The sequence below is a fragment of the Mauremys mutica genome, chromosome 2, assembly GCF_020497125.1.
Source record: "Mauremys mutica isolate MM-2020 ecotype Southern chromosome 2, ASM2049712v1, whole genome shotgun sequence".
In the NCBI taxonomy this organism is placed as follows: domain Eukaryota; kingdom Metazoa; phylum Chordata; order Testudines; family Geoemydidae; genus Mauremys; species Mauremys mutica.
The window spans coordinates 139,298,640-139,311,500 of NC_059073.1; the positions used below are offsets into that span (position 1 = coordinate 139,298,640).

General features: G+C 44.4%; 1 protein-coding gene across 5 annotated transcripts in view; it reads left to right on the forward strand.

The window, feature by feature from the left end:
* Nucleotides 1-12,861, forward strand: part of DPYSL2 (dihydropyrimidinase like 2) — a 96,920-nt gene that overhangs the window by 11,916 nt on the left and 72,143 nt on the right. For 3 of the 5 annotated variants that reach the window (XM_045005591.1, XM_045005590.1, XM_045005593.1), the window contains 2 exons: nt 11,082-11,170; nt 12,367-12,551. In XM_045005591.1, coding sequence (XP_044861526.1) covers nt 11,082-11,170; nt 12,367-12,551 — 274 coding nt within the window. Of the gene's footprint in view, nt 1-7,040; nt 7,364-11,081; nt 11,171-12,366; nt 12,552-12,861 lie in introns of those variants that run through there. The other 2 variants (XM_045005594.1, XM_045005595.1) reach the window with 2 other exon arrangements.

A 12,861-nucleotide genomic window follows, 5' to 3' on the forward strand; every position in this document is an offset into this window, starting at 1 on the left:
TTGAAGTCAATTGAACTATGCTGATTTACACCAGTGGAGGATCGGGACGTGAAAGAGATTCTCATTCTCTATTAAATTCTATCGATACGACCTGAGATGGTATCAGAGTGGACATGTGTGTTTGAAGACCGTGGTCTGAAGGTAAACACAAAGAAGACTGACGTTATGCAAGTAGGGGATACGGAAGAAGAGCTGGTGAGTGATTTTTGAGGAGAGAAGCAGAATCAGAGGATTTTGTGCACTTGGGAAGAACACGTAGTGCCATCCGAGAGAGATTTGGGGAATGGAAAGGAAGAACCCACTGTGCCTGGATGGCACTGAAAAAGGTGGCAGGAGTACTTTAAGTATTGGCAGGAGCAATTAAGTAAATAACTGAAAGGAAGAAGCGTAGGCTGCATGTGTTTGTCCCTGCCTGCTCTATTGTCTGGAAAGAGGGAGTCTTACAGAGAGGGAAGAAAAGAAGATACAGGTAGTAGAAATAATATACTGAGGAGGACAATGGCAGGCAAGCAGAGGGTAGACAAAATACACATGGAAGAAATTAGGAAGAAGATGAACTTGTCACTCTCATTGATAGCCTGGAAAGCCCGTGTTGGAGGTGGGTGGGACGTGACAACAATGGGAGAAGAATGACCAGCAAAGAAAGCATGGGAGGAAGAGGACAGCAAGATAGGACATGGAAGACTGAGGATAGGATGGAAACTCTGTCAAGGGAAGTTTGAAGAGAAAAGGTCTGGAACTTGAAGACCTACGAATGCATGCCATGGACCGGAAGGAGTCGTGAAGAATTGTGGGCACCTCCAACTCCGTGTAGGGTTGGGCCTATCTACTGGACAGGGCTCCTTTAACATGAAACACACTCTTGTGCAAAGGACCTGCACAAGCCCTTATGCACCATTTTAAGCCTTGTAGAGGCAAAACCTGACTGCAGCCACGGCAGGTCCAGTGGCCAAAAAACCACTGTGACCCTGCTGAGCCAAGGGAGGGCAGGATTAGTAGGGGCTGTCAAGGGCCATGCACCCCCTGCAGGGCGTGACAACCTTGCGTGGCATGGGGGAGGGGAGTGGGAGCAGGCCTGGGAACAGGCGAGGCACAGCTATCTGCTTCTGTGTTTATTCTCCCATCCCCCACCACGCTGGAGAGGAGGGCTTGCACAAGGCCCTGCAGAGGCTATTTCAGCTTATTGGACAGGAACAGCCCCCATGGAACAGCAGTGCAGCTACTCTCCAATCTTGGGGAAGAATCCTTCCTCCTATCACGAGCCTGGGTGCGGAGGCAGAACATTTACTCTTTAATTTGGGATTTAATTGGTGCCTAGGCTCTGGGCATTGGGTAATTCCACCCTCGATGAGCGATGCATAGGGACACACTGGCAGAGATAGGTCTGGGATACTAACATTCTTCCATTATCCCTCACTCAGCAATTTCCAGGACTTTGGGTGATATCAATGACCTTAAGCATCCCACTCCTTTGTCTGCTGTCGGGAAGGTGGCATTTAGGGTTTGGGCTGACTGGCAATTCCCCTCTGCTTAGCGTTTGGCAAGAAGGATCTGGCAAAGAGCTTGTTCATTACGGTGTCTTCTAATTTTAAGTTTCCCAGCCTGCTGCAGGCAGAGCCCCACCTCTGGAGTACAAAAGGAATCAATAGACTGAATTCCTCAGCTGTCTAAGTCTTCCAGAGCTGGATGCATTCCTTCCCTTTCCACAGTGCGTGGGCAGGATTTATTTTTTGGTAATAGCATTGTTGTATCACAACAGGGCTATGTCACAAGCCACTAGGACGTCACAAATTAATCCAGTCCATTCATTTTAACCTAGTAATTCACGACCACAGTTAACTTTTCATTGGGATTTATTGGTCTTAATTTAAAGCGTGTGGATTTAGGCAAAAGTAAGGCCTGTAAACAAACAAAATAGACTCTGATACAAAACATCTTTCAGAGAATACTGGTTTCTAATTACCATGATCCATTAAGAACAAGGACGCATTGTTTTTAAGATGGTCAATGTGAAGAAAGGCATGGGCTGTCAGCTCATAAGCTACATTTTCTTTTCTAAGTTACTATTTCAAGGAAGTTAATTAATTGTTTTTTAAAATCATTTATCTTCTGAAGTTTTTACTTCCCAGAAGGAAAAATCTTGGGCCAGACCCTCAGCTGGTGTAATGGGGCTACCTGGGGCTACACCAGCTGAAGGTCTGCCCTCTCAACCTTGCACATAAGGGTTAGAGATGGGGTTGTGATCTGGGAGTGGATGAGAATCTGGATGTCTTTTGCGCTGTTCAGATTTTTGTTCGGGATCAGCCTATTATCCAGCTATCTAATTCCTTCATCTGTGTTGTTCTGTACTAGGAAGGTTCTTATAATATGGTGATGGGAAAGAATCTCTGAGCATCTCCATGATATTGGCAATAGAGGTGCCAATGAAAACTAGCATTATGGGGATCTTTATTAGAGAGGTAGCGTGATCTAGTAGGTAGGGCACTGTGTTTGTATTTTGGCTGTGCCACTGACCTACTGCATGATGCTGGCATGTCACCTCACCTCTGTGCTTCTGTTTCCTCTCCCTCCTTTTGTCTCTTTTGCCTTTATAAACTCTTTGGGGATAGAGACTATGTCTTACTTTCCACAGTGCCTGGCACAATAGGGTCCTCACCTCAGATGGAGCCTCTAGGCATTGCTATACTAATAATAATTTATGTAGGACTTGAAACCATAACCTCAAATCCAAAAGCTCTTGAATTATGGGAATGGTCCAATCTGAGGTTTATACACATTGTGTCCTGTACCTGGCTGAGTGCTTTGGCATTTAATAAATAATAAAACAAGGCTGCTAATATGTACTTAGTATGGTATACTGTGTATGTGACTTTGCAGCTAATAACATGCTTCTGCTTCTTTACAGCTTCCTGGCTTCATGGTTTGCTGATGCCAGCATTTTACTTCCAGGTCTCCAGTAAAAATGTGCTGAGATGTCAAAACTTCCCCCAGTGCAGCAGACCAGGGAGGGGCAAGTTAATGCATTTAGTGTTTTCTATTCAAATTGTTAACAAAATATTAAACAGCACAGTAACAAGTTAATCATGTTGTTACTGTGATAACGAGCTGCTTTATTATTTGTTACTGATCAGGTATTAGCGGATTGGAGCATTAACCAGTTTAAGGCTTCCTGATGTCCCTGGTATACCCAGGAAAAGCTGTCTCTTTCTCTCTCTCCACTCTACTTTCCCCTGCAACCTTAGAGCCTAATGTACAAGAGAGGTTCTGGTGTTCATCTCTTGGAACAGGTGTTCCCTTTAAAAAGATGCACTGCAGTGGTGCACTAAAGCAGTTTTTAATCTCTTGTGTTCGTGCTTTGTATGTTTTATCTGGAAGGATCTTGTGATCCAAAGGGCCTGATTCCTGATTCACTCATCACTGAGGAGTTTAAATAATATCCTTTGTTAGTCATTACCTAGCCCATTCAGACCTGCAAAGAGAGATGGATTTGTGTCTTCTGTCCATGAAAAAGGTTTCTTGCCTTGTCATCTCAAGCAGCTGTCCCTGGCACAGATGGGATACTGGGTTAGATAGCGACAAAGAGTCCTGTGGCACCTTATAGACTAACAGACCTATTGGAGCATAAGCTTTCGGGGTGAATACCCACTTTGTCAGATGCATGTGGTGGAAATTTCCAGGGACAGGTATAAATATGCAGGCAAGAATCAGGCTAGAGATAACAAGGTTAGTTCAATCAGGGAGGATGAGGCCCTCTTCTAGCAGTTGAGGTGTGAACACCAAGGGAGGAGAAACTGCTTTTGTAGTTGGCTAGCCATTCACAGTCTTTGTTTAATCATGAGCTAATGGTGTCAAATTTGCAAATGAAGTGAAGCTCAGCAGTTTGTCTTTGGAGTCTGGTCCTGAAGTTTTTTTGCTGCAGGATGGTTACCTTTAATTCTGCTATTGTGTGTCCAGGGAGGTTGAAGTGTTCTCCTACAGGTTTTTGTATATTGCCATTACTAATATCTGACTTGTGTCTGTTTATCCGTTTATGTAGGGATTGTCCAGTTTGGTCGATGTACATAGCAGAGGGGCATTGCTGGCACATGATGGCATATATTACATTGGTGGATGTGCAGGTGAATGAGCCGATGATGGTGTGGCTGATCTGGTTAGGTCCTGTGATGGTGTTGCTGGTGTAGATATGTGGGCAGCGTTGGCATCGAGGTTTGTTGCATGGATTGGTTCCTGAGTTAGAGTTACTATGGTGCGGTGTGTGGTTGCTGGTGAGAATATGCTTAAGGTTGTGGGGTTGTCTGTGGGCGAGGACTGGCCTGCCTCCCAAGTCCTGTGAAAGCGAGGGATCGTTGTCCAGGATGGGTTGTAGATCACTGATGATGCGTTGGAGAGGTTTTAGCTGAGGACTGTATGTGATGGTCAGTGGAGTTCTGTTGGTTTCTTTCTTGGGCTTGTCTTGCAGCAGGAGGCTTCTGGGTACACGTCTGGCTTTGCTGATTTGTTTCCTTATTTCCTCGTGCGGGTATCGTAGTTTTGAGAATGCTTGGTGAAGATCTTGTAGGTGTTGGTCTCTGTCTGAGGGGTTGGAGCAAATGCAGTTATACCTCAGCGCTTGGCTATAGACGATGGATCGTGTGGTGTGTCCGCGATGAAAGCTGGAGGCATGAAGGTAGGCATAGCGGTTGGTGGGTTTTCGGTATAGGGTGATGTTAACGTGACCGTTGCTTATTTGTACCGTGGTGTCTAGGAAGTGGACGTCCCATGTAGATTGGTCCAGGCTGAGGTTGATGATGGGGTGGAAGCTGTTGAAATCGTGGTGGAATTCTTCCGGAGTCTCCTTCCCATGGGTCCAGATGGTGAAGATGTCATCAATGTAGTGTAGGTAGAGAAGGGGCGTGAGTGGACGAGAGCTGAGGAAGCGTTGTTCCAGGTCAGTCATAAAAATGTTGGCATATTGTGGGCCATGTGGGTGCCCATAGCGGTGCCACGGGTCTGGAGGTATATATTGTCACCAAATTTGAAATAATTGTGTGTGAGGATAAAGTCACAGAGTTCAGCAACCAGTTGTGCTGTGGCATCATCAGAGATACTGTTCCTTACAGCTTGTATTCCATCTGTGTGTTGGATGTTTGTGTAGAGAGCCTCTACATCCATGGTGGCTAGGATGGTTAGATAGACCACTGATATGGTATGGAATGGTGATTCCAATGGCCTGAAATAGTAAGATGCTGTGGACAGGGATCGTATGTTTCCTTTGTGTCTTGTGCAGTGCTGGGCACGCTGTGCATAACAACAGTGTCACCAGCACTTGCTCTAGTTATTGCTTTCCTTTGCACACCAACTCTTGGAGTCTGATGGTTATGCGAGAATCTCAGCTTTCATTTTTTGTTAAAGTAAGTTTCTAGCTTCCAGGCAAAGAGAAAACACTGAAAACATGACCCGAGAATGGTCTTAAGGCTCAGAAACTGGAAGCAAAGAAATAGAACCTAAGTGGAGTTATTGTTTTATAAAAGCTCGATTGTTAAGCCAATCTCATACATTTTGAAGCTTGATTCACAATATTTGAACACTTGAGGTTGGCCATGCTGTAATAATGAATGTGATCTGGATGGACCAATGGCCCTTAGCGTAACCCCTGCTTCTTGAAGATTTCCAGGGAGCCAGAGATGCAGAAAGTGGATACCCCTTAGCTACTTGGGTATTTTTGAGGAAGAGTGGAAAAGGGCATCAGACGATCTAGGTGTTCCCGGTGGAAAATGGGAAGCCCTGGTCAAGTCTGAACTCTGTATTTCCTTGGGTTGCTATTCAGGCCTGTCAAGAATTTTGGAGCCACGATACTTAAAGTTTGCTGGAGCCCCACCCCCCTCTCATTTCACCCCTGTTACAGATTTTTCTGGGGGAGCCCTGAGCTCAGGCCCCAGGTACAGTTGTCCCTTCTTTAGCCTCCTCTCTCCAGCCCTGTTGCTATTATTAAGTCTCAAGCAGCACCTTCTCCATAGCGCAAAGGAAGGTGGAATGGGCGAGATGGACAAAGACAGAGTGTGCTGTATTTCCTGCTGTGCCCGCTCTCCAGGAAGAATTTTCCTATTGGATTTACTGGCTCGGCATTGGGGAGGGGTGTGTGTAATAAAATAGTAGCATCTACATGCATATTCCTTTCAAAATAATGATCTGAATTTCAAAGTCACCGAGCATCCGGTGGTTCCCACTGGGACCTGCGGGTGCTCAGCATCTGAACATCAGGCCAGCCCTCAGAAGCCAGTTCCCTATTCTGATGGGCAAGGCTTTCTTTAGCCCAGAGTGATGCGTTCTCTCTCCTTTCCCTTTAAAAAAAAATAAAAACGCAACCCCTCCCCCAATTCCCTTGCAAACCTGCTGCCTGATCTCACCCAGCAACCACCCAGCGTGCAAGCTTCCGCAGCAGCATCTCCAGCCACGCCAGCAGAAAAGGGGGAGGAAAACCCACCACCACCATCCCACTCCGCTGTGGCTGGTGGAAAAGGGTGTGGGCGGCTGCGGAGCTCTGGCCCCGTGCAAGGGGCTTTGCTTTGCCCCGTTTCTGACAGCTGCGATCTGGGGCATTGCACAGACAAAGGGGGCTGGATCTTGGGGAGCCCAGGCGCAAAGCCCTACTAGGACCAGGATGGCTCAGCAGCATCCAGGGAAGGGGGATGCAACGAAGCCCTCCCCACGCTCCCCATTGGCTTTGCCGCCTCTGGAGCCTAGGCAGCATCCCTGCCTCTCTCTCCGCTTGCAGGGCGCTGTGCACCGCCGCGCCGCAAGCCCCGAGCGAGCTCGAGCTCGAGCCCGCCCCGGGTTGGGTGGGGAGGGGGAGCGCGGCTCCTTCACTGCGCCACTTTGCATGTTACCTCTCTTCTCCCCTCCCATTGCACAGCGCCCGGGGCTCGTTTGCATATCCAGGAGGCTGCCAGCCAATCCAGGCCAGAGCCGGGTGGCTCCCCCCGCTCGACAGAGGAAAAGGGAGTGGCTGAGGGCGCATGCGCTCCCGCTGCCTCCTTGTGCTCAGGCTTTTATTGCAGCGGGTTTTTTTTTTTCCGCGCTCGCCTTTGGTCTAAATCTGGGGCTGGGCTTGGAGCGGAGCAAAGAAAGGGAGACACGCAGGGGCTCCGATTTGTCCCCGTTCCTGCGATTTGCAAAGAGCCGGGCAAGATCCACCGATTGCACTTTTCCTCCCCTGCAGACCCGACCCCCCCATCCACTTCCTTTTGATTGCAATTGATATTTTTTTTGATTTCAATAAAACGTTTGCAATAAGACAAAATAAACCCAGCCCAATTTTTATTTTGGGGGTTGTTTCCCAAGAAACATGTCTTATCAGGGGAAGAAAAATATTCCACGGATCACGGTGAGTTTAGCTACGTGGGGAAGAGGGGGAGGGGTGGTGGGGATTAAGCCCTTTGTGTGCTTGGGAGGTGATTGCAGGGGTTTTGCAGAAAGATAGTAAGATCACGGTCTCGTGCAAAAAGCTTCCTTTGCTGCAGCATCGATCGAAGCCTTATATCAAAAAAGAAGAGGATGTGGGGCTAACAATGGTTGCCTGGAAGTTGCATGAGTTAATAAAAGTCGAACCGGATCTGGTCTTGTGTTTTAGCAGCTCAGGGATGCTGCTACCCTAGCATGGATCCTAACAAATGGATGGCAGATTTATATATGCATGGGTGGGAAGAATAGACTAAGAAAGCTGGCTCGTGGGTGTATGATCTAGATGAGGCTGTTTTCATAAGCACCGACTAGGGAAAATAGCGGAGTTGAAAAATGTATCTGTTTGATATTTTATGGCAATCAATTCTGCTTGTAATAAAAAGGGCGGGTGGGGGTTGGTGGGGAAGTTAACGGTAGATGCAGAATGACAGCAGGGGTGGAGTGGAAGAAGGTAGGATTGGGTAGGGAAGAGATTTTAAATTAAACATAAACCAGATTTTACAATCTGGGTTTAAAATATGGCTCAGGAATAGAAATATCTGCAGGGCAGAGCTTCTCCATTACTTGCTGGTTTTGTGGGAGGAGGGGAGATTTGGCTGGGCTCTGAGGGTTCCCCCCCCCTATGATTGAAGCAGCTTTTTCCCCCCTCTGCTCATACAAAGAGGGCTGTGATTGTGAGGAGCTGGGGACAGTGTTTGTGCTGTTCCTCCAGGAGGTAATGGCGCTGCTCCGATGAGATGAGCAGATGGGGCTTGTTCTTTTCATCTTCCATCCTCCTTCCCAGTGCAGCAAAAACAATGCTTAGAAAGAGCTGCTGGTGGTGGTGGTTGTGTTTTTTGTACTGGTATATGAGAAACTCCCCACCCTCTTTAAGATTAGGTTTAGAAATGAAATAGGATTTATTTCTCTTCACTGGGAATATTCTTGCAACACACAATTCAGTCCACTGCTAAATGAAATCTGAAGGGAAAAGAAAAGGAGCAGTTACATAAAACGCTGCGTTTTCCCATTATTATGGGAACTGATCACAGTGCAGGTATCACAAATTCAGGGAGACTAACTTTCTGCAGCATAAGTGAGGCAGTTAAAAATGCTACATGTTTATTTTTTGACATACAAGTTTGCACTATTTGTATCAGTGTAAAAGCTTTCCTCTCTAGACCTAAGGACACACCCATCGTAAATCTTGTTCCTGAGCCTTAGAGGTGGAAAAGTGAAAGATCAGCAGTAGTGGATGGATGATATTAAGGATGACATTTGGATGTGAGCTATTATATTGGGTAGCTGTGTTTAAATAGCATTTATGCAGGACAGTGTAGTTCACTGATTGGAATGTGATAAGACTGAATCTTTAACTGGTAGAAAAAATTAGTGGTCTCTCACTGAGAGTCCAGTATTTTAAGGTTTTAAAAAGGCTAGTCTAGATTTAGAGGAAGTTGAACATTACAGATGGATGGTGCTGTGGGTTTTAAGTGAACTGGTGTATTTTTGTTCATGAATGAACATTAGTTATTTGGATTGGGGTGAATAACAAGACAAAGAATAGGAGATGAGCTAGATTCTGATTTGATTTACTCTGGTCTAAACACAGTGTGACTCCACTGATATCAATCTGTGTAAAGAGATCAGAATCACCTGAATCAGCAAGGTAAATATGAACAAGTGTGGTACGAGTCCTTCCCACAAATACAAACTGCATATGTGGTTTCATCCAAAGCCCATTGAAGTTAATGGAAAGACTCCTGTTGATTTCAGTGGGCTTTGGATCAGCTTCAGAGAGAGAGGTGTTTACTAACAGTAGGTTATAGAACAGCATTACAATGTCCAAGGCTCAGTTTTGTCATTATTTGTATGTTTCCCAAGTGACAGTGGATTTAGGACTTTCTTCTTCTCTCATTGTCATCTGTGGCAAAACTCCTATTGATTTCAACAGGAGCAGGCCTTTAATGGCACAAGAAGGCTGAATTGGAGGGAATTAGTGCAGTGATTCTAGGAATGATGAAAGTGTGGGACAACTTGCCGTCGTGTACAAGAACCTGGCATTGAAAACAAGCAAGTTTTTCAAGCCCCATGTCGCTTCGTTAAGCATTATTGTCACAGCAGAGCCTCAATTTAAAATCTTGATTTATTTTGGCATCCTTGTGGAGCCAAAACTCCCCATTAACTTTTGCCTTAAATAAGAAAAAAGGACTGGAAACTAAAAAGAACTTTTATGATTTTTGTACAATGATATAAAATTAGCTGTAAAGGCGAATCTTAAACACCTTGGGCCAGATTCTGAACTGGTGCAACCGTATCTCCATTGACTTCCAAAGAGCAATGCCAATTTATAACACCTGAGAATCTGGTCCCCTATCTTAAATTAGACTGTAGTCGCTTTGGGGCAGGTACTGCCATTTTCTATATGCCTGCATAGTTCCTAGCACAGTGTAGCCCCAATTCTGACTATGGCCCCTGACTGCCACTATAATAATAGTAAATAATGCAGCTGAAATAAATCCACATGTTAAAGTCATGCACTTTTCCCTCTTTTAAATCAGCCTTGGATTTCCTCTATGGACAACAGTACGTTAGGCCTGGGGTTATGAAATGTCATTGATTCTGTATAAAGGAAATGGGGAAAGTATAAGCAATTTCTTTTCAGAATATGTGCAAATACATTTCTGAGAGGTAAGGGGGAACTTGTAAGGTTTAAATTTAGAGCTGCATGATGGATGTGCACTTTGAATTAAGTATTAAATATATATGCACTTAGTGTTTTGAGGAAAGAGGATGAATATAATGCTAGTGTCCCACTTTCCTTCTCACCTAAAGATCTTTAGAGTATGTGTTTTGATATTGTGCACAAGTACTACAAAATGATGCATTTGTTTTTCACTTACCGTAGCTGCAAAGGAGATATGTAACCTAAGTGAATATCTAGAAGGAATGGCTTGAAAGCTGCCTCATTGGAATTACCTTTCTGTTTCTACCAAACAGCAATCTAATTTGAGGGAGGTTTAATAATATGGCTTCTTAAATCCTTATCTTTACGTTAATTTGCTAATATGTGCTTATTTTCATTAGATTATGCAGTAGCTGTATAGAAACACAGTAAAAGATCCACTAAACTGAAACCTTGCTAGACTAGGACTAAATGGGTTTGTTTGTGTTGTGTATCCCATGGCAACAGACTTTTGGTCAATTTCTCCGACTGCAAGTGTGACTCAATTAGCCAAGTAGTGACTTTAGGATGGGTGGATTTAGGAAGTTACGCCTACAGCAAAGTTAAAAATAAGAGATGTGGTTAAAAACCACTCTCTGCTTTTTGGGAAATGGTGTTTAGTGCTTTTGTGGTGGGGGGTGAATGATTTTGTTTTAATTGGTTGCTGGTGTAGTTAAAACAAATGCCTCAAAACCAAACTTCTTTTACATAGAGAATATAGTTTGCTCTTGGATCATTAGAGCGATGAAAGGACTTGCCGATGAAATGATATTTTATCTTTTCAGTTGAAAGTACTGTAATTGACTTGTTTTTTGACATGCCCTTTGAATAATGCAAAGCTTGTTTCCCCTCTCCTCTTTTATCTCTGAACTGGTGCTGCAAACTGTCAGTTTACTTACAGACTAATTATGTATTGTTCCATGTTTTTTTGTTTCAGAGCGATCGTCTTTTGATCAAGGGTGGTAAAATAGTTAATGATGACCAGTCTTTCTATGCAGACATTTACATGGAAGATGGGTTGATAAAGTGAGTGCAGCCTGATACAATGATGTGATTGAAACTAGCAAATGTAATGTAAATGCACTGCAGAACTGCAAGAATACCTGTCTTGAGAGCTATATTAGAATGCAGAAATAAATGAATATGTAATGCATAATGGGGTGCTTGATTGGAGGGATTCTAAAACCAAGGTGTTTAAATAATAATAAAAAAGTACTATACATTCTAATTAACATAGTCATTAAAGCTTTGGTCTAACGAGGTACTTAAGTACTTGAATGATTTGAGTTCAGTGGGACTACTCACATGCTTAATTTATGCTGGTCATGTGTTTAAGTACCTTGCTGCATTGAGGCCTAGGAAATTCTCAATCCAGAGCCTAGCAAACTGACTTGAAGCCCAAACAAAATCTCATTCAAATCTTCCCATTAAAGACTTTCGTTGACTTCAAGGGGCATTGGATCAGGCCCCTTTCAGGCTCACCTTTTATGTTTATAGTCTTACGCATGTAATTCTGGCACATTAAATGTATTACACATTTCCTTGGAATAAAACTCATAGGGAAAAATGGACTGGCCAAAGGTTACAAACCAGGAATTTTGCTTGTTCTGGCTATATAATCAGCACATCTGCTTTCTTAATTGGGGCTAGAAGTTGGAGGAGCAAGTGAAAGACACCTAATTAATTGTGATGTACCATCCACAGTTCAGTGTTTAAAAATAAATCCTTGCAAAAGCCAGACTGAGGGGCTTTGGGGTCTCATCAGGAACTTGGTAACTAACATATGTGCAGGTTTATTTTTGTGGTTGTTGTACATATGTTTTAGTGTGAAATAAAGTAGATAGGATACATGCAGAAATTCTTGCAGTCCCTTCCAAAACATGAAAATCTAAAAATCACCGTTCCATCCCAGAATGAATTATTGCACTGGTAGTTAAGGGCCCAATTCAACTCCCTTTGAAGTCAATTTCAAGACTCCTACTGACTCCAGTGGGATTTTGACTAGCCAGAAAATAAAGAAAATGTGATACACTGAATGCCAGCTTCACAGCAGTGTACTCACGTATTGCTCTGTTGTGTTGTATCAGTGTTGTGTTGTATCAGTGACACCTGTTAAAGGGTATTGTATCCAGACCATGTCGCTCACTTGAGACACGTTTCTCATTATATTCATGTGGTATAACATTTGTAACTCACTCACTGATTGACACCTGTTTAACCAGGCAAATTGGAGAGAATCTGATTGTGCCAGGGGGAGTGAAAACCATTGAAGCCCATGGCCGGATGGTGATCCCTGGGGGAATTGATGTCCATACCCGCTTCCAGATGCCAGGCCAGGGAATGATCTCTGCGGATGACTTCTTCCATGGAACCAAGGCTGCCCTGGCTGGAGGCACCACGATGCTCAGTAAGATAGAGAGAGATGTATTCCCTGGGGAGTTAGGAGGGGGTTCCCTTTGCTCTTTCGAACAAACCATATCTGTAAGCAGGGAATGTAATTTATGGAAAATATCAGCGTATTTGCCTCCAAGTGTATTTGTCATTTATTGGCTAGAGTAGGGGACTGGGAGTTGGGACTCCCTCTGCTCCTTGGGTAAACTCCCTCTCAGGGCTGGGAAGTGGAATACAGGACTCCGGGGTTCTATTCCTAGTTGGATCATGTAGCCTTCAAGTCAATGGGTCATTGACTTCCATGAGGATAGGATCACACCCAGGCT